We start from the raw sequence: 26,510 nt of genomic DNA, 5'->3' as shown, positions 1-26,510 counted from the left end.
GGAATATCGGTAGTCAGATGGCTTACCGAAGCCATTTCTGGATAGTTAAACAGAGTACCAAAATAATTAGCTGCGAAAATATACAGACGATGAATAGTTCAGGGGCTGAATAAGGCACAAAACCGACAGCGAGGGACATTGTGGTCTGGGCCTAAGCAAGGAATGCAGTACGAATGAAAATCTTTATGAGGTATTTGCTTTCCATAGGTAAGACAATTGTTAACTTTTACTGACATCGGTTAAGAGCAAGAAAAAAGATGCCCAACGGGGTACTTAGCTTTTTTCGAAGACTTCGATTCTGAAACTCGAAAATGAAAATTTCAGGAGTTGGCCAACCAGCACTTGCGAACTGCTTCTGCTTCAGGTACCGCGAGGCAAGAAAGACTGATGTAATGGCGTTGGCTGCATGTTTTATACCCCTGATGACCTGACGTCATGGAGGAGGAGACAGCATCCGATGCAGGAATCCAAGACCCTGGTATTCAAGACTGCAGGCAGATAACCCAAATGTACTGACTGCAACAGTGAAACACGAAGAACATCAAAGACATTTTATGTGAGGAGGTCTTAAACAGCCACCTTTCTCAACCTAGAATACATAAAATAGGATTAAATAAACTATTTGAACGTTGCAGATTCAACAAAACTTCTTTAAAGAAAAAATATTTTATGTAAGTAATGTATGCATGGAACCAAACATTGTTAAATAGCAAGATGCAATAAACAGAGAAACAGAGATTTTTTTAGGAATGTTGAATAACATGGTATTTTAAGGGGATCTATATCACATCGTCGAACTTGTATAAGTTTGAACAATGTAATATCGAACCCAAAAGTCCGAAACGCAAAAATAGTGAAGCCACGGCACATCGATTTTTTTTCCCAGGGAAAAAAAAAAAAAAAAAAACAGTGGGCCATTTTCGGGGCTTTGCTATTTCCTCCACTGTGGTGTAATCTCGGAGTTCGTATATTTAAGTAGAGGGTGTGTGTGTGGGGAAAAAAATTGTTGTTCTGTGTGTTCGTTACTGTGCGGTTTCGGACTTTTGGGTTCAATATTACATCATTCGAACTTATACAAGTTCGACGATGTGATACAGACCCTATTTTAAGTTAGCTTGGATCTTTTCTTTTACTTTATTTTAAGGAAATGAGTGGGGGTTGTTTTTTTATTACAGCTGGACTGATTTGTATTTGCAGTGAAAACATTACCACTCCCACTTCAACTGCTATTTAAGTAATCGTTTTTAAATGTATTAACCATCAAGTCTTATGGATCACTCATCTGTGCTTACTAATAAAGAAACTGTGGATTCAACATATCCTGGATTGATTTTTTTTTAACTTGATTTTCTAAGTTTAAGAGATGTATTCGAGCAGACAGCTTTGTTTATTTACTTATTTTTATAACAGTTAATACCAGTAATAGGTTCACACTGTTTTAAATCTGGGGAGTATTGTTTATAGATATTCCACTGAAAAAACCTGATGAAAAGTTTCTGACAGAGTTTTTTTTTTTTTTTGGGCTAAGGATGTGACACTTGGCTTACTGAAACTTTGAGGGACTCCGCAGATTTTGTCTTGTTGATATGTGCATGAAGCTACATACACCCATACAACTTCTTATGCCTTTTATTCTTTGACAAACTCAGTTTAGCAGCTCTTCAACTATAATAGCACTAGAAGGAATTCAAGTACTACAAGACGTTGTAAGGCTCTGTAATGCACAAAGATGGAGTCTTGAGTGTGGCCAAGGTGACTGTGGGTTCACTTAGCAGCTTTGGCACTGAAGCCAGGCAAGAAAGGGGATTAGTCAAAGGGCATGGCCTGTACACCTCTCATGGGGGGTGGGGGGTGGAGAGAGCTGTACACACTCAAGTGTACACTGGACTGGTGGGATTTCCCTGAGGCAAACCAAGGAAACCACTGCTCATGCTCTAGGGGGATATACAGAGCTGCTTTGAGGGAATGCCCCTTGCAAAAGTGAGGGACATCTTGGCCTAATGCTCATCCCTTCTCGCTGCTTCATCAAGTGCATGCATACAAAAGGGCTACAAAAACAGAAAATTTCAAACCATCCTTGATGGCTATCAGAATGATGGTCACTCCAGGCTACACCTCACCCAGTGATGAGGAATGAATACTGACCGACAGGGATTAAGGACTGAATGGCAGCAGGAACAAAAATGAGAAAAAAAAGTACTGCAAGAAGCATAGTAACAATACATATTCAATAATGTACACTTAATACAACATGCTGACAAAACAAAAGCACAATAACACTTGCCTGTAAGAAGTTAAAATAATTAACAACTACATGAAAAGCTGAGGTTTGTATATGACTTAATGTTGCACCCTAGTTTCCTAATCATTATTTGAACTAAATAGACTTCTGTTTGAAAACACGCTGACTTAACATAGTCCAAACAGTAAGATCTTCCACTACCACTATTTATCCAAATCAGATGCCCAAGATGTCAATGTCTAGTAATTTAACAAACTATGTGCTTATATACACACTAGTAGAAAAGACACAAAAAACATTGATAATCTGTTTTCTACTAAACTTTGTGTCTGACATACTCTTTACCTTAAATGCAAATTACTTTTAACTCTTAAGATCAATAGTGTACAGTGATAGTTACCTCAATTACTGATGATTAACTTTATTACTCCATTAAAAAGGATCTCTTCTCTGAACTGGTGAATCTGTGCTTTGATGTGATCCTCACAGACTTGCCTCAGTTGCTTGTACAGGTTCGCTGAGATCTTGTAAGAGCAAAGATTTTCTACTGCCTAAATAATTAAAAACAATGCGAATTACGAAAAAAAGTATTACAAACTTGCATACAAAAGCTGTTTATTATAAGTGAACAACTTCTATGCTGTATGGTTTCTGCACTATGTACAATATGAATAACACTAAATTACAAAAGAAGAAAACGTGTTTATACTAGTGAAAAGAAATTAAAAAAGGAAAATAAATGCCTCAAGAGATTGGCAAAGTTAGAATGGACTCTACCTTTCAAAAAGGTGATGTGTAACAATGAAATTGCATTTTTGAGAGGATACTACTTGGTGATTATGCATATATATTTGTTTCAGACAAAAGATAGCAGATCCATAGAAAGTACAGTTGTGTACACTTATCATAAATGTAGATGTTCAAGTGTATTCACTGTTGCAGTCCTAACCAATGGCTTATCCGGCTCCTGGTAGCCATCGAAAGGCCAGAATACCAAAGGTAAGTAAATACAACATTGGCTGTTGTCGGTTGTAAAGGACGTCAGGATGTCCGATACAAAAGGAGGCAGCCAACATCACTTTCTCAGTCTTTCTTGCCATAACAGTCAGGAGCCCCAAGAAAAGAAGGCTTAAACCAAAAACAAAGTAACTTGGTAATGTAAACCAGATTCAGCCTGCACCTTAGGAAAGGAGAGCAGGAGAGGACCAAAACAGGGAGAAGGAGGGAGGGAAACCAGGACTCCAACAGTGAATACACTCTAAAATCTACATTTATGGTAAGTGTACACAACTGTACTATGTTCATCGTGTTTCACTGTTACAGTCCTAACCAATGGGTTGATTACTAAAGCCCAGAGAAAAGGGAGGAGGGTACCAAGAGAATCAAGGATTGGAGAGAATGCTCTGATGAACAGCAGTGGCAAACCCTGCCTTGACCCTAGAAAACAAAGGCAAATTATAACGCTTTCTGAAAGTGTGAACAGAAGACCATGTGGCAGCCCTAAAATTTCTTTAGTAGGGACACCCCCCTTAAAAAGGCTGCAGAAGTGGAAGCTGCTTTTGTGGAGTGGGTCCTAACCCCTTGAGGAGGAACCTTGCCATGAAAGGAATAACGGACAGTAATACAACATGCAATCCATTTAGAAATGGTTTGCTTAGAGATAGCTTAGCCCTGAGCTCCAGGGACAAAACTGACCAATAGCTGTGCTGATTTCCAAAGGTCTTTAGTCCTGTCCAAGTAAAAAGTACAGTTGTGTACACTTACCATAAATGTAGATGTTCGAGTGTATTCACTGTTGCAGTCATCACATTAGAGTTATCTGCTTGCAGTAGCCCTGAGTCGGCCTGATTAACAAAGTCTTGGGTCCTGCGTCAGTTGTTGTCGCTTCTTCCGTGAGTCAGGTAGTCAGGGGTATAAAACATGCAGCCGACACCATTACATCAGTTTTTCTTGCCCCAGATGTCAGGTGCCCCCTTAATGGGAAGCAATAAAATAAATGTACACACACACACACACACACACACACACACACACACACACACACACACACACACACACACACACACACACACACACAAGGTTATACCTCCAACAAAAAAGCAAATACACCAAAAAGCTTTTAAACATAGTAAAGGAGAGTAAAGGTATAGCCAAAAGAAGTCAGGGGGCTGGAGGGAGGGTAACCAGGACTGCAACAGCGAATACATTCAAACACCTACATTTATGGTAAGTGTACACAACTGTACTATGTTCTTCGTGTTTCCCTGTTGCAGTCATCACATTTGGGTAGATTCCCAAAGTTAAGGATGGGAGGAGGAATTTAGATAGCATTAGGACCAGCTATAAGGCCCTGCAAGACTGCAGTGGCGAAGCCAGCTCTGGATTTAGAGAAAATTGTAAATGGTAATGCTTGGTGACAGTGTGTACAGAACTCCAGGTAGCAACTTCTAAAACGTCCCTGGTAGGGACACCTCTGAGAAAGGCTGTAGAGGTAGATGCAGCCCTGGTTGAATGGGGTCTGGATCCCCTATGGGATAGGTTTTCCTTGGTGCTTATATAGCAGAAATGAATGCAATTGCCTATCCATTTAGAAATGGCTTGCTTTGAACTAGCCTTCCCCTCTGCCCCTGCAACAAATGCCACCAGCAGTTATTCAGATTTTCTTTGAGGTTTAGTCCTGTCCAAGTAAAACCTAAGTTGTCTGTGCACATCTAAGCAGTGCAGTATCCGTTCCCCTTTGTTCTGTGGATTAGGAAAGAAGGTTGGCAAATGAATGGACTGATTAAGAGCCACACAGGAAACCACCTTGGGCATGAAGGAGGGATTGGTTCTGAGGGACACCCTGTCCGCATGAAAGATGATGAAAGGCTCCACTGCCACAAGGGCCTGTAATTCAGATACCCTTCTTGCTGAAGTGATTGCTAAAAGGAAGGCTATTTTCCAAGAAAGGAATTTTAAATCTGCACTAGCAGCTGGCTCGAAAGGAGGAAGAGTGAGTTTCTCCAATACAAAGTTAAGGTCCCAGGCTGGAGTTGGGGCTCTCCTGAGTGGTCTTACATTTTTGGCCCCTCTGATGAACTGCTTGAGCAGTGGATGAGAGAAGAGGGGAGGTTCACTGTTATAATGAGCTGAAATGGCTGAGGGGTGAATTTTGATGGAGGAAAAGGAAAGGCCCTCGTAAAGCATCTTAATTAAGTACTGAAGAATCTGAGGCAAGTTGGGCGCTGCTGTGCTCATCCCTTGAGATTGATCCCAGGCATAGAATCTTTTCCATTTTTCAGCATAAGAGTTTCTAGTACTAGGCCTCCTTGCCTCTAAAATGATATCCATCACTTGTTTACTGAGGGATGGTAAAGGAGAGGTTAGGTAATTAGCCAGGCTGCTAAGTTCAGGGTTTGAAGCTGAGGGTGCAGTATCTGGTTCTCCTGCTGAGACAACAGGGTAGGGGTCTGAGGCAGGTGCCAAACAGTGACACACTGCGCAAGAGGGGGTACCAGTGTTGGCGTGGCCAGTCTGGTGCAATCAATATCGTCCTTGGTTTGTCCTGTTTGATCTTTATTAGTACTTTGGAGAGGAGAGGTAGAGGAGAAAAGGCATAAATTGATAGTTTTTTTACAGCTGAAGGACAGAGCATCCACTTTCCAAGCTTGTTTGTGGGGAGCCCTTGTGCAAAATTTGTCCAACTGGTAGTTAAGGGGGAGGCAAACAGGTCTATATCTGGACTACCCCATTGGTTTGTCAACATGTTGAAAGTCTTTGGTTCCAGTTTCCACTTGTATGGGTCCATGAGGTTTCTGCTTAGTCCGTCTGCCAGTGTATGTAGTTTTCCTGGCAGAAATTGAGCCTTTAGATGCACTTGGTAGCTCAAAGCTGTGTTCCCCAGTGCCATGGCTAGTCTGCAGAGTGGGTAAGAATGGATACCCCCCTACTTGTTTATGTACCACATAACAGTGGTGCTGTTCATCTTTACCATTTACTGTCCTGGAAGAATGTGGTCCTTGAAGGCTGTCAGAGCATTCTATACAGCTAACATTTCTTTTTGATTAATATGCAGGTGAATCTGACTCGCGTTCCATTTGCCCTGAATGCACTTCCCTGCCAGGTGAGCCCGCCATGCATAGTCTGATGCGTCTGTTGTTAGGGTTTGGACGGCAGGGGGTAGAGTGAATGGTAGTCCCTTGTTTTGGTGGCAGGCCTCTGCCCACCAAAGGAACTATAACCGTGGGCAAGGTATGATAGGAATCATTGCTTCTTGATCCTGAGAATGTTGACACCATAGGCTTTTTAGATACCACTGTAGTTTCTTCATATGCAGTGTTGCATATGGAATTAGAAGAATGCAGGAGGCCATGACCCCAAGGCTTGCAGTATTTGCCTTGCAGAGAGCAGGGTTTTTGTGGCCACTAGTTAGAAGTAGGTTATCAGATGAATTTGTTCCTGTGGCGTGAGGAAAGCCATCTGGGAAGTTGTAATCAAGCTTGCTCCCAGGAACATAATTTGTTGCCAGGGTACCAGGTGTGATTTCTTTTCGTTTATGGTGTACCCCAGACAAGTTAGCACCCTTTGTACAAAAGACAGATTATTCAAAAGTATGTCCTGGCTTTCTGCCTGAATTAGACAATCGTCCAGGTATGGGTATATCTGAATATTTCTTTGCCTGCAAAATGCAATGACTGCAGCTAGGCACTTTGTGAATACCCTGGGCGCAGTAGATAAACCAAAGGGCAGTGGAGAGAACTGATTGTGCATGTAGCCAGCTTTGAAGAGTAGGTATCTTCTGCAAGATTCCCTGATTGGGATGTGCAGGTATGCTTCCTTTAAATTGAGTGTTGCCAACCAGGTATCTTTGCCTAGCATACGAAGCAACTGGTGAAGAGTTAGCATCTTGAATTTTGGAATCACCAAAAAAGTTTTCAAGGGAGACAGGTCCAGGATAGGACACCATGAGTTGTCTTTTTCTGGGTACCAGGAAAAGAGTAGAAACCTTGTACCTTTTCCTCTTCTGATACAGACTGAATAGCGAGTACTTACTTTTGAGCCTCTGCCCACTGATTTGGGGGTAGATCTGGCCAACCGTTTGTGGTTGTTAATGTGTGGAAGTGAAATCTGTATCCTTGGGAAACTATATTTAAAACCCATTTGTCCTGGGTAAAGAGTTCCCAGTTTTTTGCATGTAGAGTAATCTTTCCCCCAAAGGGGCAGTCAGTTGGGAAGTGCTTGGAAGTTTTAAAGTTAAGTCATTGAGAATGTTTACCATAGGGGGGAGTTTTACTACTCTCAGATTTGGAAGGGGCCCCCCGCTGCTTAGCCCTGTGCGTACCTTGGGACTGAAGCCTGGGTGTTCTGCTGGATCTGGGTTTGGACTGAGAAGACCTGGAAGAGGCAGGAAAGGATCAATTCTTAGAGGGCCAATGCCTACTAAATCTTGGAGATTGTACATGTAAGAAAACTTTAACAGTTTGCATAGAAAAAGCCTTTTCCTCCATCTTTTTAAGAACAACTTCTGCTTTGTTGCCAAACAGGCGGTCCTGATTTAAGGGAGCATCCAGTAATTCAGCTTTAACATGATCTGGCAAGGATTGCTCCTTAATCCAAGCATGCCTTCTAAGTACAGACCCAGTGACAGCAGCCCTGCAAGATGCCTCTAATGAATCAAAACCACATTGCAAAGTATGTTTTCCAACCTGTTCAGCAGAATGCATTAAATCCTGTAAATCCTTATTTTCAGCACAATCAGGAATCAATATAATTTTCTGTTTAAGCAATCCAATAATATGCTGCTGATACTTTAACATATGAAACTGGCAGTTTAAGGCTCTAATGGCAAAGTTTGCAGAAGTGTATACCTTCTTACCCAATCTATCCAGCGCCCTGGATCTCTATCAGAGGGGGTATGATTTTTGGCAGTAGTAGCTTTAATGCCCTTGGGTTCCTGTGAAATGGTCTCATGATCCCGCAGTAAGATTTTTGAAATGGAATTTGTGAGAGTCAGGAAAGTACAGTTGTGTACACTTACCATAAATGTAGATGTTCGAGTGTATTCACTGTTGCAGTCATTACATTTGGGTAATCTGCTGGCAGGTTGCCCTCAGTCGGCCTGAATTCCAAAGTCTTGGGTCCTGTGTCGGTTGCCGTCTTCTCTTCCATGACGTCAGGTTCATCAGGGGTATAAAACATGCAGCCGACGCCATTTTCTTTAGTTTTTCTTGCCCCCGATGTCAGGTGCCCCCAAAAAGGTAGCAAAAAAAAAAAAAAAACATATATATATATATATATATATATATATATATATATATATATATATATATATACACATATATACACATGCATCAATATAAATTTTACCTTTATTTACAAGCAAATACACCACACATTGGTTGTAGAAGATAGAGAAGGAAAGAAACTCCAGAATGACAGGGGGATGGCGGGAGGGTAACCTGGACTGCAACAGTGAATACACTCAAACATCTACATTTATGGTAAGTGTACACAACTGTACTATGTCCTTCGTGTTTCACTGTTGCAGTCATTACATTTGGGTAGAATCCCAAAGCTATGGTTGGGAGGTTGGAGCTAAACAGCATTATGTGCGGCTATAAGGCCCTGCTGCACTGCAGTGGCAAAGCTTGCCCTGGACTTAAGAGTGGAGAGGCAAATGATAATGCTTTGTAAAGGTGTGAACAGAACTCCAAGTAGCAGCCTCTAGAATGTCTTTGGTTGGTACTCCTCTGAGAAAGGCTGCTGAAGTAGCTGCAGCTCTGGTGGAATAAGACCTAATGCCCTTGGGCAGAGGTTTACCATGGTGTAAGTAGCAGAAACGGATGCAGTGGCTTATCCACTTTGAAATTGTCTGCTTTGAAATAGCCTTTCCTTCTGATCCTGCAGCATATGACACTAGTAATTGCTCAGCTTTTCTTAGAGCTTTAGTCCTGTTCAAGTAGAATCTTAGCTGTCTGTCTACGTCCAAGGAGTGCAGAATTCTCTCCTCTTTGTTCAGTGGATTTGGATAAAAAAGTTGGCAAATGAATTGTTTGGTTAAGAGCCACACTGGAAACCACCTTAGGCATAAAAGTAGGATTTGTTCTCAGAGACACCCTGTCTGGGTAAAATATGATAATAGGCTCTACATCCATAAGGGCCTGTAGCTCTGAAACTTTTCTTGCTGAAGTAACTGCTAGTAGCAGAGCTGTTTTCCATGATAAGAACTTTATATCAGCGGTAGCAGCTGGTTCAAATGGAGGCAGTGTGAGCTTTTCCAACACAAAATTGAGGTCCCATGCAGGTAATGGTGATCTTCTAGGAAGCCTTAAATTTTTGGCTCCTCTAACATACTGCTTTTGTAAAGGATGAGAAAAGATAGGTGGCTCTGTATTGTAATGAGCCGAAATGGCAGAGGCATGGGTTTTGATGAGAAAGATAGGCCTTTGTCAAGCATCTCAGTTAAGTACTGTATTATCTGAGGAAAATGTGGTTCTGCTGTATCCGTTCCTTGCGCTTGATTCCAAGCACATAATCTCTTCCATTTGTCAGCATAAGATTTTCTAGTACTAGTACTAGGCCTTCTGGCTTCCAAAATGACATCAATCACAGCTTTACTGAGAGGTGTTGTTTGTATACCTACATGATCAGCCATGCTGCCAGGTTCAGTGTCTGTAGTTGATTGTGCAGGATCTGATTGTTTTGCTGGAACAGTAGTTGAGGTCTTTGAGGTAATGTTCAAGCTGGGTATTGAGACAAGTTTCTTAGGATTGGGTACCAGTACCGGCAGGGCCAGTCCGGGGCAATTAGTATCATCTTTGGTTTCTCTTGTCTGACTTTTAGGAGGACCCTGGGGAGGACAGGCAGAGGAGGAAAGGCATAAACTGATAGGTTTTTCCAACTGAAGGATAGGGCGTCCACTTTCCATGCTTGTCTGTGATAAGTCCTTGTGCAGGATCTTTTCAATTGATAATTTTGAGGAGAGGCAAATAGATCTATGTCTGGGCTCCCCCATTTCTGTGTTATCATGCTGAAGACTTGTGGATTTAGTTTCCACTCGTGACGATCCTTAAGGTTTCTGCTTAAATCGTCTGCCAGTGTATTTTATTTTCCTGGTAGGAATTGAGCTTGAAGATGTATTTGGTAGGTCAAAGCTGCGTCCCACAGTGCCATGGCTAATCTGCAAAGGGGGTACGTTGTGTGCCTCCTTGCTTGTTTATATACCACATGTCTGTGGTGTTGTCCATCTTTATCAGTAGCTGTCCTGGATGACGTAAGTACTTGAAGGTTGTTAGGGCATTTTGAACAGCTAGCATCTCTTTCTGGTTGATATGCAGATCCATTTGTTTTGGGGTCCATATGCCCTGAATGCATCTTCCTGCCATGTGTGCACCCCAGGCATAATCCGATGAGTCTGTTGTTAAGGTTTGGCTGGCAGGGGGGGGAGTGAAGGGCCGTCCCATGTTTTGGTGACATGCCTTTGCCCACCATAGAAACTACTGTTGTAGGCAGGGTATGAGAGGAATCATTGCTTCCAGACTGTGAGAATGTTGACTCCATAAACGTTTTAGGTACCACTGAAGTTTCCTCATATGCAGTCTTGCATATGGAATCAGTAAGATGCAGGATGCCATGAAGCCCAGAGCCCGCAGAATTTGTCTTGCAGATAACTGGGTCTTTGTTGCTATCAGTTTGAAGTAAGAAGTCAGTTGCCTTTGCATGTCTGGAGTGAGGTAAGCCATCTGGGCAGTTGTATTCAAGCTTGCACCCAGGAATGTAATCTTTTCAGAGGGTAACAGTTGTGATTTCTTTTCATTTATTGAGTACCCTAGGCATGTTAGAAGCCTTTTCACAAACGCCAGATGTCGAAGAAGAATGTCCTTGTTTCTCTGCTTGAATGAGACAGTCGTCTAAGTAAGGATATATTTGTATACTTCTTTGTCTGCAAAATGCAATTACTGGTGCCAAGCACTTTGTAAAGACCCTGGGCGCAGTAGATAAGCCAAAGGGCAGTGCAGAGAATTGGTAATGCATTAAGCCAGCCTTGAATCTGAGGTATCTTCTGCACGATTGTCTTATTGGGACATGCAGGTATGCCTCTTTTAGGTCTAATGTCACCAGCCAAGCATTCTTGCCCAACATGGGCAGAAGCTACTGCAAAGTCAGCATTTTAAATTTCAGAATGTCCAGGTATGTGTTCAAAATCTATAAATCCAGTATTGGCCGCCAGGCCTTGTCCTTTCTGGGTACCAAGAACAGTCGAGTAAAAACCTTGTCCTTTTTCCTGTTCTGGTACTATCTGAATGGCCCCCATATCCATGAGGGACGTAACCTGTTTCTGTGCCTCTGCCCATTGATTTTTTGGCAGATCTGGCCAACCATTTGCCATTGGCAGAGTGTGGAAATGGAATCTGTATCCCTGTGATACGATGTTTAGTACCCACTTGTCCTGGGTTATTAGCTGAAAATTTTGAGCAAAAAGTGCTAATTTTCCCCCTATGGGTGCTGCCAAAAGATAAGTGCTTGGTATAGGCAGAGGGAAGTCATTGGGATTGCTTTCTGTAGGTTTGCCCTTTATCTCCTCCAGATTTGGAGGTGGACGCGCCCCATTGCTTTGACCTGTATGAATCTTGCGCCTGGTATCTGGAACCCTTAGGGCGTCTGGATTTGCCCCTTTGAGCTCTGTCTGACACAGGAAAGGACCAATTTTTTGTAGGCCAGTGTCGACTGAGTCTTGGTGGCTGCACCTGTAAAAAATCTTTAACAGTTTGCATAGACTTAGCTATGTCTTCCATTTTCTTTAAAACCTCTTCTGCCTTAATACCAAACAGAGAATCATGCTGTAAAGGTGCATCTAGCAGTTTAACTTTAACATGATCAGGCAAATTTTGTTCCTTTAACCAGGCATGCCTCCTAATCACAGATCCAGTAACTGTGGCCCTGCAGGAAGCCTCTAAGGAATCAAACCCACATTGCAAAGTATGCTTTCCTACTTGTTCAGCTGCATGCAATAATTCCTGCAATTCTTTATTTTCTGCACATTCTAAAATCAACATCATTTTCTGTTTCAGCAATCCCATAACATGTTGTTGGTACTTAAACATATACAATTGACAATTTAAGGCCCTGATTGTCAAGGTTGCAGATGTATAAACCTTTTTTCCCCATCTGTCCAGGGCCCTTGAATCGCTGTCAGAGGGAGTAGGATTTTTTGCTGTCGCCGCCTTAACTCCCTTTGGACCCTGTGAAATAGTTTCAGGATCAGCAGCAGGGTTTCTAAATAAAAATTTATGTGAGTCAGGGACCCTGTAATATCTGTCAGGCTTAATGGGAGCCAGAGGTAAGGAGTCAGGGGACAAGCTTGACTCCGAAAACACATCATCCACAATGTCTAGGACAGGGGGAATGGCTAAAGGCCTGTGCTGAGGGAGGAGGAGGAAATCCCTGAGCCTCTTTTTTGATTCTGAGAAGTCTCGACTCTCCCAGTGAAAATGCTCCCTCAAAGTATGCAATGTTTCTCCAAATGAATAATCCTCAGAAGGAGATGCAGATGGAATAGACTCCTCAGCATCAGAATCCTCATAGGGAGGAATAGATAATTCCTGATCAGAAGAGGAATCAGAAGAAATAGAAACCTGATCTGAAGATTCATAGTCAGTGTCTTGCCTAAGCCTCTTATCTGGAGGGGGATGGGTATCCCTGATCAAGGTAATAAGATCTTCAGCCATTTTGATCATCTGTTTTTTAGGCATAGAGGCCTGTGCACGTGGCTCATGCATCGTTTTTTTAGTCTTAGAAGTTGCTTTTGTTTTTGGTTTTACAGCTGTCGTAGGTTTGATATACAAATGTTGAGGTCTGAATACACCCTCAGAAGCCGGTGCCTGCTCAGCGGCTCCAGACCCATATGAGGGAGATACATCTGTCGGTCCAATGCCTTGAGTATCTTGCGCCATGCCGGACTCCACATGGGTGTCGGTAGAGGCCTGCGACTCATAGGTAGCGGGTATCAGGGGCTGCGAAAGCGCCTCACTGAGTTCCGGCGAACCGGCGACTGGCTTAGGAGAAGCTTTGTCGTCGGTTTTGGATCTCAACTGCCTTTCTTTGTCCTCTTCTTTGCGCTCTTTATGTACTCCGGTAGTCGGATTGCTATCTGACGACATTTCTGGGTAGTTAAATCTGTTTCCAAAATAATTTGATGCAAAAATATACCGACGCTTAGCAATGCAATAGTGCATTGGTTAAATCTAGCACAAAACAGACAGCCAGGCACGCTGTGATCAGGGCCTAGGCAAGGAATACAGTATAAATGGAAATCCTTATGAGGTATTTGCTTTCCACAAGTAATACAATTATTAACTTTTTCTGATATCTGATATCTGAAAAAAGCAAGAAAAAAGTTTCCCCAACGGGGTACTTCACTTTAGTGAAGACTTCGGTTCTGAAACTCAAACACGAATATTTCAGTAGTCGGCCAACAGGCACTTGCGAAATGCTTATGCTTCGGGCACCGTGCGGCAAGAAAGACTAAAGAAAATGGCGTTGGCTGCATGTTCGATACCCGACTACCTGACGTCATGGAAGAGAAGACACCAACCGGCGCAGGACCCAAGACTCTGGAATTCAGGACGACTGAGGGCAACCTGTCAGCAGACTACCCAAATGTAATGACTGCAACAGTGAAACACGAAGAACATCCCTGTAATATGTATCAGGTTTTCTGGGAGCAGAAGGTAGAGAGTCAGGGGCCAAGCTAGATTCTGAAAAGGCATCATCAACAATATCTAGTACAGGAGGGATAGGCCTGTGCTGGGGCAGGAGTAAGAAATCCCTAAGTCTCTTTTTAGAATAAGAGTAATCCTGACTTTACAACGAAAATGCTCCATAAGAGTATGCAAGGTTTCACCAAAAGAGAAATCCTCTGGGGGGGGGGCAGAGGGAATAGAGTCCTTAGCATCAGAATCCTCATAAGTAGACAAAGGTAAATCCTGGTCATGAGAGGAAACAGAAATTTCAGAATCCTGGTCAGAAGTATCATAAGCAAACTCCGTCGTAGGTCTCTTAGAGCGGGAAGGCTGCTTCCGCTGATTAAAGTAATAAGGTCTTCAGCCATTCTTATCCTTTGTTTTTTAGGCATAGAGGCCTGACCATGTGGTCTGGGCATCGATTTTCTAGGCATGGTTCGAGTTTTAGGCCTTGAAGAAGAAGATTGCGTCAGTTTGATATGCAAGTCAGTAGGCCTGAATACACCCTCAGAAGCCGGTGTCTGCACAGTGGCTCAGGACCCATCCAAGGTAGAGACATCCGCAGGTTCCACAGTTGAAGCATCGCGCGGCATACCGGACTCTGAATGGGTCTCAGTAGAGACCTGCGAATCTGAAGTATCAGGGGCTGCGAAAGCACCTCACTGAGTACTGGCGACTGGCTTAGGAGAAGCGTCGTCAACAGCTTTGGACCTAGGCGGCTTGTCTCTGTCTTTATCTTTGCGTTTTTTTGGAATGTCGGTAGTCGGATGGCTTACCGAAGACATATCTGGATAATTGAACCAAGCACCAAAATATTTAGAAGCGAAAATATATGGACGAAGGACAGTTTGTTGTTTAAATAAGGCACAAAACTGACAGCGAGGTAAGTCGTGGTCAGGGCCTAGGCAAGGAATAAAGTACAAATGAAAATCTTTATGAGGTATTTGCTTTCCACAAGAAATGCAATTATTTACTTTTACTGACATCGGTTTAGAGCAAGAAAACGTTTCCCCAATGGGGTACTTACCTTTAGTTGAAGACTTCGGTTCTGAAACTCAAAAATGTAAATTTCAGGAGTCTGCCGACTGCCACTTGTGAACATCGCACAGCAAGAAAGACTGATGTAATGGCATCGGCTGCATGGTTTATACCCCTGACTACCTGACGTCACGGAAGAAGAGACTGCAACCGACATAGGACCCAAGACTTTGTTAATCAGGCCAACTGAGGGCTGCTGCAAGTAGATAACCCTAATGTGAAGACTGCAACAGTGAAACAGGAAGAACACCTGCTAAAAAGCTGTCTGTGCACATCAAGAGAATGCAGGATCCTTTCACCTCTATTTCAAAGATTATGAAATAAAGTAGGAAGGTGTATGGACTGATTAAGAGTCAGGCTAGAAACTACCTTAGGCATAAAAGTGGGATTGGTTCTCAGAGAGACACGATCTGCATGGAAGATAAAAAAAGGCACCACAGCCAAAGCTTGCAGCTCCGAAACTCTTCTTGCTGAAGTTACAGCCAAGAGGAAGGCAGTTTACTAAGAGAGAAACTTTAAATCTGCATTGGCTGCTGGCTCAAAAGGAGGAATAGTGAGTTTCTCTAAAACAAAATTAAAACCCCAGGCCAGAGTAGGTGCCCTTCTGGGAGGTTTTAAGTTGCAAGCACCTCTGAGAAACATTTTCATCAGGGGATGAGAGAAAATGGGTTGCTCAAAAGAACAATGCAGAAATGGCTTAAGCATGGATCTTGACAGAGGAAAAAAAAAGACCACCTTGAAGCAAATCAGCCAAGTATTCCAGGATCACAGGAAGAGTAGGCTGAGAAGAAGATTCCCCTGTAGCCTGCATCCAATGAGAGAATCTTTCCCATTTGCCAGCGTAGGTCTTCCTAGTGCTAGGCATCCTGGCCTCCCGAAGTACGTTAACCACTTGCTGGGAAAGGGAAGAAGAAATGGATTGATTCATGCAATAAGCCATGCTGCCAAATGGAGACACTGAAGAGGAGGATGTAGAATGTTTCCCCCTTCCTGAACCAAAATAACTGGTTTCAAAGGAAGATGCCAAGGAGGAAATAGGGAGAGACTGCAAAGCAGTGGATACCAATGCTGTCTGGGCCAGTCTGGAGCTATGAGAATGGTCCTTGGTCTTTCGTCCCAGATCTTCAGTAATATTCTGGGAAGAAGAGGAGGAAAGGCATAAACTGACAGCAGCGTCCAAGGGAAGGACAGAGCATCCACTCTCCAGGCCTTGCTGTGACACTGTCTGGTGCAAAAAAGTGGTAGACAGTGGATGTCTGGGGAGGAGAAAAAAGATCCACCCGAGGAGTACCCCAATGATGAATGATGCTGTAAAAGACTGCTCTGTTCAGTTGCCACTCGTGAGGATCCAGGGTCTGTCTGCTCAACTGGTCTGCCAAAACATTGAGTTTCCCTGGAAGAAACTGAGCTAGGAGATGCAGGCCCAAGGATCCTGCTGTGGACCAGAGAATCATGCTCTGTCGGCACAGTGGGTAAGAATGAGTCCCTCCCTGTTTGTTGATGTACCACATGACTGTGGTGTTGTCTGTTCTGACAAGCAGAGTTCCTGGAGAAAAAAGATGCTTGAAAGCTGTAAGGCCTGCTGAACTGCTATCAACTCCTTCAGGTTTATGTGCAAGTGCATCTGCTGGGCCTTCCAACGTCCCTGTATACATCTGCCATCCAGGTGAGCTCCCCAGGCATAGTCCGATGTGTCTGTGGTAAGAACTTGAATGGCAGGAGGTGGGCAAAAAGGCATGTTTTGTAGGCAGGCTGTCACCCACCACAGAAAAGTACAGTTTTGTACCTACAATAAATGTAGATGTTAGAGTGCTAATACAGCTGCAGTCATAACAGATGGGTTCTCCTACCGTCAGGCGGGTCCTCGGTCGGCCGAATTCCAAAGTCTAGGTTCGGCGTCGGTTGTCGTCGCTTCTTCCCTGACGTCAGTGCAACAGGGGTATAAAGGAACCAGCCGACGCCATTTTCTTCAGTTTTTCTTGCCCCAGATGTCAGGTGCCCCCAGGAGGAAGGCAATACATAAATTTGTGTAATAAAGCAATGCAATATAATCAAAATACAGTAGTTGCAAGCAAATACACCATAAAAGAATACCCCAAACAGGTTGTATGAGGAGGTGTTAGCCAATAGGCCTGTCCCAAGAGGGGAAGGAGGGAGGGAAACCTGGACTGCAGCTGTATTAGCACTCGAACATCTACATTTATGGTAGGTACAAAACTGTACTATGTTCATCGTGCATACAGCTGCAGTCATAACAGATGGGTAGAATCCCAAAGCTAAGAAAGGGGTGGTAGGCACTAGGAGGAACTAGGAGGAGCCAGGATGCCCTGCAAGACTGCAGTGGCAAAGCCTGCTCTAGTTTTGGAGTATAATGGTAGGTGGTGGTGCTTGGAGAAGGTATGCACAGAACTCCAAGTGGCTGCTTCCAAAATATCTTTGGTAGGAACCCCTCTGAGGAAAGCTGCAGAGGTAGCTGTGGCCCTTGTGGAGTGAGATCTGATGCCTGTAGGTACAGTTTTGCCATGAAAAGAATAGCAAAAGCGTATGCAGTGGGCTATCCATTTTGAGATTGTCTGTTTGGAAATTGGCTTTCCTTGAGCTCCTACAGCATAGGACACAAAGAGCTGTTCTGATTTTCTGAAAGGCTTTGTTCTGTCCAAATAATAACGCAGTTGTCTGTGGATGTCCAAGGAATGTAGTAATCTCTCCCCTTTGTTTTGAGGATTAGGATAAAAGGTAGGTAAGTGTATGGCCTGATTCAAAGCTATCCTGGATACCACTTTAGGCATAAAGGATGGGTTGGTTCGTAAGGAGACTCTGTCCTGATGGAAGATGATAAAAGGCTGCACAGCCATGAGAGCTTGTAGTTCTGAAACTCTACGAGCTGAGGTAATAGCCAGAAGGAAAGCTGTTTTCCAGGACAAATATTGCAAATCTGATGAGGCAGCTGGCTCAAAGGGAGGCAAGGTCAGTTTTTCCAGAATGAAACTTGAGATCCCAAGCAGGTATTGGCTGTTTCCTTGGGGGTCTTAGATTCTTAGCCCCTCTGAGGAACTGTCTTAAGAGAGGGTGAGAGAATAAGGGTGGATCAGTGTTGTATTCTGCAGAAATGGCTGAGGCATGGATTTTGATGGAGGAGAATGAAAGTCCACTGCTTAGCAGCTCAGCTAGATACTGTAGTATTTGAGGTAAATTCAGTTTTCCAGGATCCTGGCCCTTTCTCATTCCAGACACAAAACCGTTTCCTTTTTGCGGAGTAAGCTTTTCTAGTTGACGGCCTTCTGGCCTCCAAAATGACATCCTGCACCTCCTTGGAGAGTAGGGTCTGTTGTGATGCTAAGGAATCTTCCATGCGGCTAGATTGAGTGTTTTTAGCTGGCTGTGAAGAGTTTTGAAGCTGTGCTGAGTCAGGAGAAGAGGCATTAGAGGCAGGGTCCATGGTGGGGAATGTGTCAGGCTCCTCAGGAGTGGGTACCAGTGTTGTCTTGGCCAGTCTGGAGCAATGAGAATCATCTTTGGTCTGTCTGCTCTGGTTTTCAATAGAACTTTGGGCAGCAGAGGAAGAGGTGGGAAGGCATAAACTGTCATTGATGTCCAACTGAAAGAGAGCGTCCACTCTCCAGGCCTTTGGATGGAAAATCCTTGAGCAGAATTTTGTCAACTGGTGATTTTTGTGGGAGGCAAAGAGATCTATGTCTGGCCTTCCCCATGCTTGGATTATTTCTGTAAAAACTTTTGGATGCAACTTCCATTCGTGTGGATTTGTCATATTTCTGCTTAGGTTGTCTGCCAGCATGTTTTCCTTGCCTGGCAAGTACTGTGCCTGTAGTTCGATTTGTAAGTCCATGGCCATGTTCCAAAGTGACATGGCCAGTCTGCATAGGGGGTATGAATGTGTTCCTCCCTGTTTGTTTATGTACCACATAACTGTGGTGTTGTCCGTCCTTATCAATAGTTGACCTGGTTGCAGAAGGTCTTTGAAAGCTATAATAGCATTTATTACTGCTAGCATTTCCTTTTGATTGATGTGAAGGTGCTTTTCTTTTTGGGACCATTTGCCCTGAATGCACCGATCTGTCATGTGCGCCCCCAGGCGTAGTCTGTTGTGATGACTTGATTTGCTTGAGGCTTGCTGAATGGAAGACCTGTGTTTGTTTGGCATGCTTGAGCCCACCACAGAAATTCCTTTTGTAGACATGGAATTAGTGGTATTATTGTTTCCAAACTGTGGCTGTGTTGAGACCATAGGTTTTTCAGGTACCATTGAAGTTTCCTCATATGCAGCTTTGCACATGGGATTAGTAAGATGCAAGATGCCATGAATCCCAGAGCCTGCAGGATTTTCCTTGCAGTCAGCCTGGTGCAATTTGCTAGTGCTCTGAAGTATTGAGTTAGTTGCCCTGCTTCTCTGGCGTGAGGTAAGCCATCTGGGTGTTTGTGTCCAAGTTGGCACCCAGGAAAATTATCTTCCGAGAGGGTATTAGCCTTGATTTCTTTTTGTTGACTGTGTATCCCAGAGAGTTCAACAACATTATTACATAAGCCAGATGTTTTAGAAGAATGTGCTTGCTGTCCGCTTGGATCAGGCAGTCGTCCAAATAGGGGTATATTTGTATCCCTTGAAGTCTGCAGTAGGCAATTACTGATGCTAGGCATTTCGTGAATACTCTGGGCGCAGTAGATAAGCCAAACGGCAATGCAGAGAATTGATAATGGGTTGAACCTGCAAGAAATCTGAGGTATCTTCTGCAATTTTGTCTGATTGGGACATGCAGGTATGCCTCCTTGAGGTCCAATGTTACCAGCCAAGACTCCTTGCCCAGCATGGGAAGAAGCTGCTGTAGAGTGAACATCTTGAATTTTGATGCAGTAGAAATGTGTTTAAGATGGATAGGTCCAAAATAGGTCTCCAATCTTTTCCCTTCCTTGGTACCAGGAATAGTCTGGAATAAAAACCTTGACCTTGTTCGTGCATAGGTACCTCTTGAATAAATTTCATGTCTATGAGATCTGTAATTTGCCTTTGTGCCTCTGCCCTTTGATTGTGTGGCAGGTTTGGCATGCCCCTCATTTTTGGAAGGGTGTGAAAATGGAATCTGTAGCCTCTGTTTATAATGTCCAGGATCCATTTGTCATTTTTGACAATATGCCAATTTTTTGAAAATAATGCCAGTTTTCCTCCTAAGGGGGCTGCCATTTGAGTCTTGCTTGGCATGCAAAGGGGAAAGTCATTGGGCTTGCTTTCTGAATGATTGCGAGTTATCCTCACCACCTCTTTGTGTAGGAGCTTGCCATTGTCTGCCTCTAAACGATCCTTGGGATTGTCCTCTGCCCCTCGGGCGCCTGTATCTACCTCTTTGGGGTCTGTCCGTGGCTGGAAAGGACCAATTTTGGAAGGCCAATTTCTACTGAAGCGTGGGGGTTGTACCTGTAGAAAATCTTTCACAGTTTGCATTGATTTAGCCTTTTCCTCCATTTTCCTTAATACCTCCTCAGCATTAGCACCAAATAATACATCCTTTTGTAGAGGGCATCTAGTAATTTAGCTTTGACATGATCAGGCAAGGTTTGTTCCTTGAGCCAGGCATGTCTACGTATGACTGATCCTGTAACAGCAGCTCTACATGAGGCCTCTAGAGCATCAAAACCACATTGTAAGGTATGCTTACCCACTTGTTCTGCACTATGCATCAAATCCTGCAACTCCTTCAAGTCTGGTTGTTCAGGTTGTGACATTTTACTTTTCAATTGTGATAACAAAAACTGTTGGTATTTTAGCATATGGAACTGACAGTTTAAGGCCCTCATGGTTAAGGTAGCCGAGGTATATACCTTTTTCCCCACCTTTCTAAGGATCTGGAATCTCTCGGAAGGTAATGGGTTTTTAGCAGTGGAGGCCTTAATTCCCTTGGGGCCCTGTGAGATGGTTTCTGGGTCAGCAGCATGGCTTTTGTATAGAAATTGGTGTGAGTCAGGAACCCTGTAGTACCTGTCAGGCTTGACTGGGGCTGGAGGCAGAGAATCGGGTTAAGGCAGGCCTCCGGTAAACATCATCTAGGATGTCCAAGACAGGAGGTATAGCCAGAGGCCTGTGCTGAGGTAGCAAGAGAAATTCCCTAAGCCTTTTCTTGGAATCTGAATAATCTTGGCCTTCCCAGTGGAAGTGTTCCCTTAAGGTATGCAAAGTTTCCCCAAATGAGTAATCCTCTGGGGGGGGATACAGAAGGAATGGACTCCTCTGCATCAGAGTCTTCAAAAGGGGAGTAAGAATGTTCCTGATCATCAGAGTGCTCTGAAATAATGGAGCCCTGATCAGAGGAGGGGGATTCTTCCTCCACTCTGGGCCTTTTGTCCGGTGGGGGTTGTGAACCCCTGATAAGAGTAATTAAATCCTCAGCCATTTTAAGCATCTGTTTTTTAGGCATGGGGCCTGGAGATGGGCCCTGTGTAGCTTGTCTCTTAGAATGCATGGCTGCTTTAGACTTAGTGAAAGCCTTGATGGAAAAAGAAGAGGAAGGTCTGAAGACACCTTGAGTGGAGGTAGACCTGTCCACATTTTGAGGTTCAATACCAAGAGTGGCTTCGGTATCTGTAGTCGGGGTGTGGGCCGAGGAGCCTGCGACCTCGGGCACAGGAGACACCGCCAATGAAGTGTCGTCAGTAGTCAGGGGCTGCGTAGGCGCCTCGCTGAGAACCGGACCACGTGTAGTCGGCTTTGGCGTGGTGTCGGTTGAGGCCGTGGACTGGTGTCGGTAGAGGCCACGAACCTCGTGTGTCGGTCCTTATCTTTGCATTTTTTAGACAAAACTGGAGTCGGAGTATCCGACGACATAATATAGTTAAATGTTTTTCCAAAATAATGCTGGGCGAACTCTGCCCGACGCTTAATGGTGCGTTTGTTGAATGTAGCACAAAAACGACAGACCGAGACGTCGTGGTCTGGGCCTAAACAAGGTATACAGAGGGAATGGAAATCCTTATCCGGTATTTACTTCCCACATGAAATACAATTATTAACTTTGTCTGACATCGGTCTGAGGCAAGAAAAGTTTCCCCAACGGGGTATTTAGCTTTCAAGAAGACTTCGGTTTCAAAATTTTCGTAATTTCAGGAGCTGGCCGACAGGCACTTGTGAACTGCTTCTGCTTCAGGCACCGCGCGGCAAAAAAGACTGAAGAAAATCGCGTCTGCTGGTTCCTTTATACCCCCTGTCGCACTGACGTCAGGGAAGAAGCAATGACAACCGACGCCGGACCTAGACTTTGGAATTCGGCCGACAGAGGACCCGCCTGACGGCAGGAGAACCCATCTGTTATGACTGCAGCTTTCTGCACGATGAACATCTCTGTCTGCAGACATGGAAGCAGAGGAATTACCATATCCAGATCCTGTATGTGTGGACACCAAAGGTTCTTGAGGTACCATTGCAATTTCCTCATATGCAGTCTTGCATATGGAATCATGAGAATGCAAGAGGCCATGTATCCCAGAGCTTGCAGGTATCTCCTTGCAGAGAGCTGGAACAGGCTTACCAAATCCTTGAAGTAAATTGAAAGAATTGCTTGCTTCTCCTGGGTGAGATATATCATCTGGGCGGCTGTGTTCAGACTCGCTCCCAGGAATGTTATCTCCTTGGTTGGAACCATTTTTGATTTTTCCTCGTTGAGAGTGTAACCCATGGAAGAGAGGAGAGTCTTTACAAATTCCAGATCCTTTAACAGCTGTTCCTGAGAATTTGCTTGAATTAGACAGTCGTCCAAGTATGGATAAATCTGAATTTTCTTCTGCCTGCAAAAAGCAATGACTGGAGCCAGGCACTTTGGCTTATCTACTTCTCCCAAAGTTTTCACAAAGGGCAGCACAGAGAATTGATAATGTTGCTTGCCCACTCTGAAACAAAGGTATTGCTTGCAACTTTCCCGGATAGGGATGTGCAGATAAGCTTCTTTGAGATCCAAAGTTACCAGCCAGGAGTCCTTGTCTAACATTGGTAGCAACTGAAGCAGAGTGAGCATTTTGAACTTTGGAATTACCAAGAAAGAGTTCAGAATGGATAGATCTAGGATTGGATGCCAGGAACTGATTCTATTGCCCCCAGATGTAACACAGACAAAATTTGCTTTTCTACTTCTGCCCTTTGGTTTGGAGGAGTGTCCAAGAATCCTCTGGGCACCGGAAAGGTGTGGAAAGAAAACCTGTGCCCTAGGGATACAGTTCTGAGTACCCATTTGTTGTCTGTGATGGTGGCCCAGACATTTGCAAAAAATGGCCAACCTTCCCCCTAAAGGAAACTCTGGGCAAGCAGGAACAGGCAGAAGTTGGACAGAGTCATTGAGAATGCTTGGACTGAGATGTAGGCTTAGAACTTCCCGCCTTAGAAGTGGAAGCATGCCATCGCTTAGACCTTTGAGGGGTAAGCCACCTGCCCCCTAGAAGATTTATAACCTCTAGTCCTAGAATGGTTCTGTCTGCTGGTATCAGGAAAAATCCAACTCTTAGAAGGGTGATTCCTGCTGAAGCGAGGAGGCTGAACTTGTAGAAAGTCTAACTATTTGCACAGACTTGACCTTATCCTCCATCTTTTTGGGCACGTCCTCCGCTTTGCTGCCAAAAAGACTGTCCTTGTGTAAAGGTGCATCTAAAAGCTTAGACTTGACAGGCTCTGGAAGGGGCTGTTCCCTGAACCAAGCATGCCTTCTGATAACAGATCCAAGTAGCTGTTGCCCTACAGGAAGCTTCTAGAATGTCAAAACCACAATGTAATGAATGTTTATTGACAAGACTGGCAGAATTCAGCAAATCCTGCATATCCTTACTCTCTGCCAAAAGAGAGACACTTGCAATCTTTGACTTAATAGCCTCCAAGGTGTGCTGCTGATACTTAAGCATATGAAAAAGGCAATTAGTTGACCTAATAGCAAGAGTGGCAGAGGTATAAACTTTTTTACCCGACCTATCTAGGTTCCTACATTCCCTGTTGGAAGGAACAGGATTTTTGGTAACAGTGACGTTAACTCCTTTAGGGCCTTGAGAAATAACCTCTGGGTCAGCTAGCGGATTCCTAAAAAGAAACAAATGAGAATCGGGGACTCTATAGTACCTGTCAGGTTTCATGAGAGCAGGAGGAACAGAATTCGGAGTCAAGGAATTTTCCAGAAAAACATCATCAACCACTTCCAACACTGGAGAAGTAGCCAGAGGCTTATGCTGAGGCAAACCCAAAAATGCCCCGATCCTTTTCTTAGATTGGGGATAATCCTGACTTTCCCATTTAAAATGCTCCCGAAGAGTATTCAAAGTATCACTAAAAGAGAAATCCTCTGGAGGAGAAGCAGAGGGAATGGATTCCTCTGCATCTGAATCCTCAAAAGGAGAAAAAAAACCTGAGAAACTTCCTCTTCATCAGCAGAAATGCTAGACGTATCAGAACCTGAATAAGATAAAACTTCTGGAGAGACATCCCTACCCCTTTTTGAAGTAGGAGGCTGTAAACCCCGAATAAGAGTCAAAAGGTCATTAGCCATTTTAACCATTTGAGATTGAGGGGAACGTGAGGAAGCTGGAGCCTGTTTCTTCACAGGCTTATGACTGGAGGATTTACTTGCAGGTCTGAAGGACTCGGGAGGCTTGGCCACCACCAAACAAGCGGTACAGGTCATCAGTATGAGCATGCTGTCAGAATGAAGAACGAAGGCCTCGGAAACCAGTGCGAGTTTAGCGGCTCCAGATCCAGCTAAAGAGGCGGAAGGTCCAAAGGCAAAATGGAAGCCGGAGGCCTGGGGGACTCAAATGGTCTGAACCGAGGCATGCGGTTGAAAATCCGCAGACAGCAGGGGTCTGCAAAGGCGCCTCACTGGCTACTGCAGGGCTGACAACCAACTTAACATCATTGGAAGACTTGACCCTCTGAAGCCTGTCGCAGTCCTTATCCTTAGGAATATCTGAAGCCTGAAGACCAGCGGACGCCATACCGACAAACTTAGGCCACACTCCAAAATGCTTAGCTAAAAGCTTAGCCCGGCGACGAATAGTACGTGGATTAAAGGAAGCACAGAGATCACAATTAGGAATGTCGTGGTCAAGGCCTAAACAAATAATACAATAGGAATGAAAATCTCAATGGGGAATCTGCTTTCCACAGGCAAGACAATTATTAACTTTTTCTGACATTCGTTAAGGCAAGAAAGGAGGATCCCCAACGGGGTACTTAGCTGTAGTTGACTTCAACTCTGTAGTCAGAAACCAAAAAGGTAAATGGCTGACCGGCACTTGTGCAAAATTGCTTCTGCTTCAGGCTCCGCTGCAAGGAAGACTGAGGAAGTGACGTCGGCTGCCTCCTTTTATATCGGACGTTCAGACGTCCTTTACAACCGATGACAGCCGATGTCATATTTACTTACCTTTGGTATTCTGGCCGATTGAGGGCTACCGGGAGCCAGATAATCCATTGGTTAAGAATGCAACAGTGAAAAACGATGATCATCGGTCTTGCAACTAGTACCATGGGAAGAAACAGTACATGAATAAGAATACACAGAATAAATGAACTGCATAAATTATTGAATGCATTATGAATAAACAGAACTGCAGTCACAGTGAAAGTAAGGCTGGGGTGATGGGCAGCAACTTACTGATGAACTATTACATACAGATGTCATGCATTACTGGTAAAAGACTATGAAGATGTCTGACCAGATGCTAAAGATTAAGGCTGCATTAGCAGCCTGGTGTAAATGGATCAAATCAGTAGAGGCCAGAAGTGAGCATCGGAGGCTCAAATATGTCTTTTCAAAGGAAAAATGAAGGACCATTTCCTGCTACAGTAACCTTTAGGGATGCCTGAGGGGAGCTTGTGTCACATCAACATCAGTGTGATAAGGGGAGATGCCCATGACATTCAGTGCAGGATGAATACTGTCTGCGTCTAGGCATGCATTCCCACAACACATGCCACAGCCACATTTTAAAAGGATTCAAATGCATCAAGACATTAGCTTGATTCTTAATGGGTTCATATAATTAAAACAAAGCTGAGAGAGACACAAACACCTGGAACACTGGAACATCAAAGGCTTATGTGCTCTTCTAGATTCTAGCACTGCAAAGATTACTGTGAGAGAATAAACTTGTACCTTTGCAGATAATACTGCTGTACAAATAAAATGAAAGACTACTGTACAAATAAAGGTTACAGCTTATGCAAGTAACCAATTAAGCTAAATTCACATTGTCTACCTCTGTTTCAATGACAAAGTAAAGTAGAAAATACTTTACAAAGCTCTGAAATATTTTACTTAGTTATGAAACATGCAGTTATATGCCAACATGAATAAAATCCATCATCTGCATCATCAATCATGCAGTTATAGACTGTAGTCCTATCTGTCTCCAGTTTTCTTTGCGTACTTACTTCTGACATTACCCCATAAAAGTTATACATAATTGTCAATATTTTAAATACAGCAACAAGAAATGAAAGTTAGTGGCATAATTGTCAATAAAAATCCATC

General features: G+C 43.8%; 1 protein-coding gene across 1 annotated transcript in view; it reads right to left on the bottom strand.

Annotated features, from left to right (window-relative positions):
• CUL4B (cullin 4B) overlaps positions 1-26,510 on the bottom strand; it is a 3,236,793-nt gene that overhangs the window by 2,956,838 nt on the left and 253,445 nt on the right. The window contains exon 3 of the mRNA XM_044057336.1: positions 2,686-2,793. Coding sequence (XP_043913271.1) covers positions 2,686-2,793 — 108 coding nt within the window. The remainder of the gene's footprint in view (positions 1-2,685; positions 2,794-26,510) is intronic.

This window comes from Protopterus annectens, chromosome 15.part0 (genome assembly GCF_019279795.1).
Source record: "Protopterus annectens isolate FY-2018-M chromosome 15.part0, PAN1.0, whole genome shotgun sequence".
Classification (NCBI taxonomy): Eukaryota; Metazoa; Chordata; order Ceratodontiformes; family Protopteridae; genus Protopterus; species Protopterus annectens.
The sequence above is the reverse complement of the archived record's forward strand: the minus strand, read 5'-3'. Positions and strand labels throughout refer to the sequence as shown.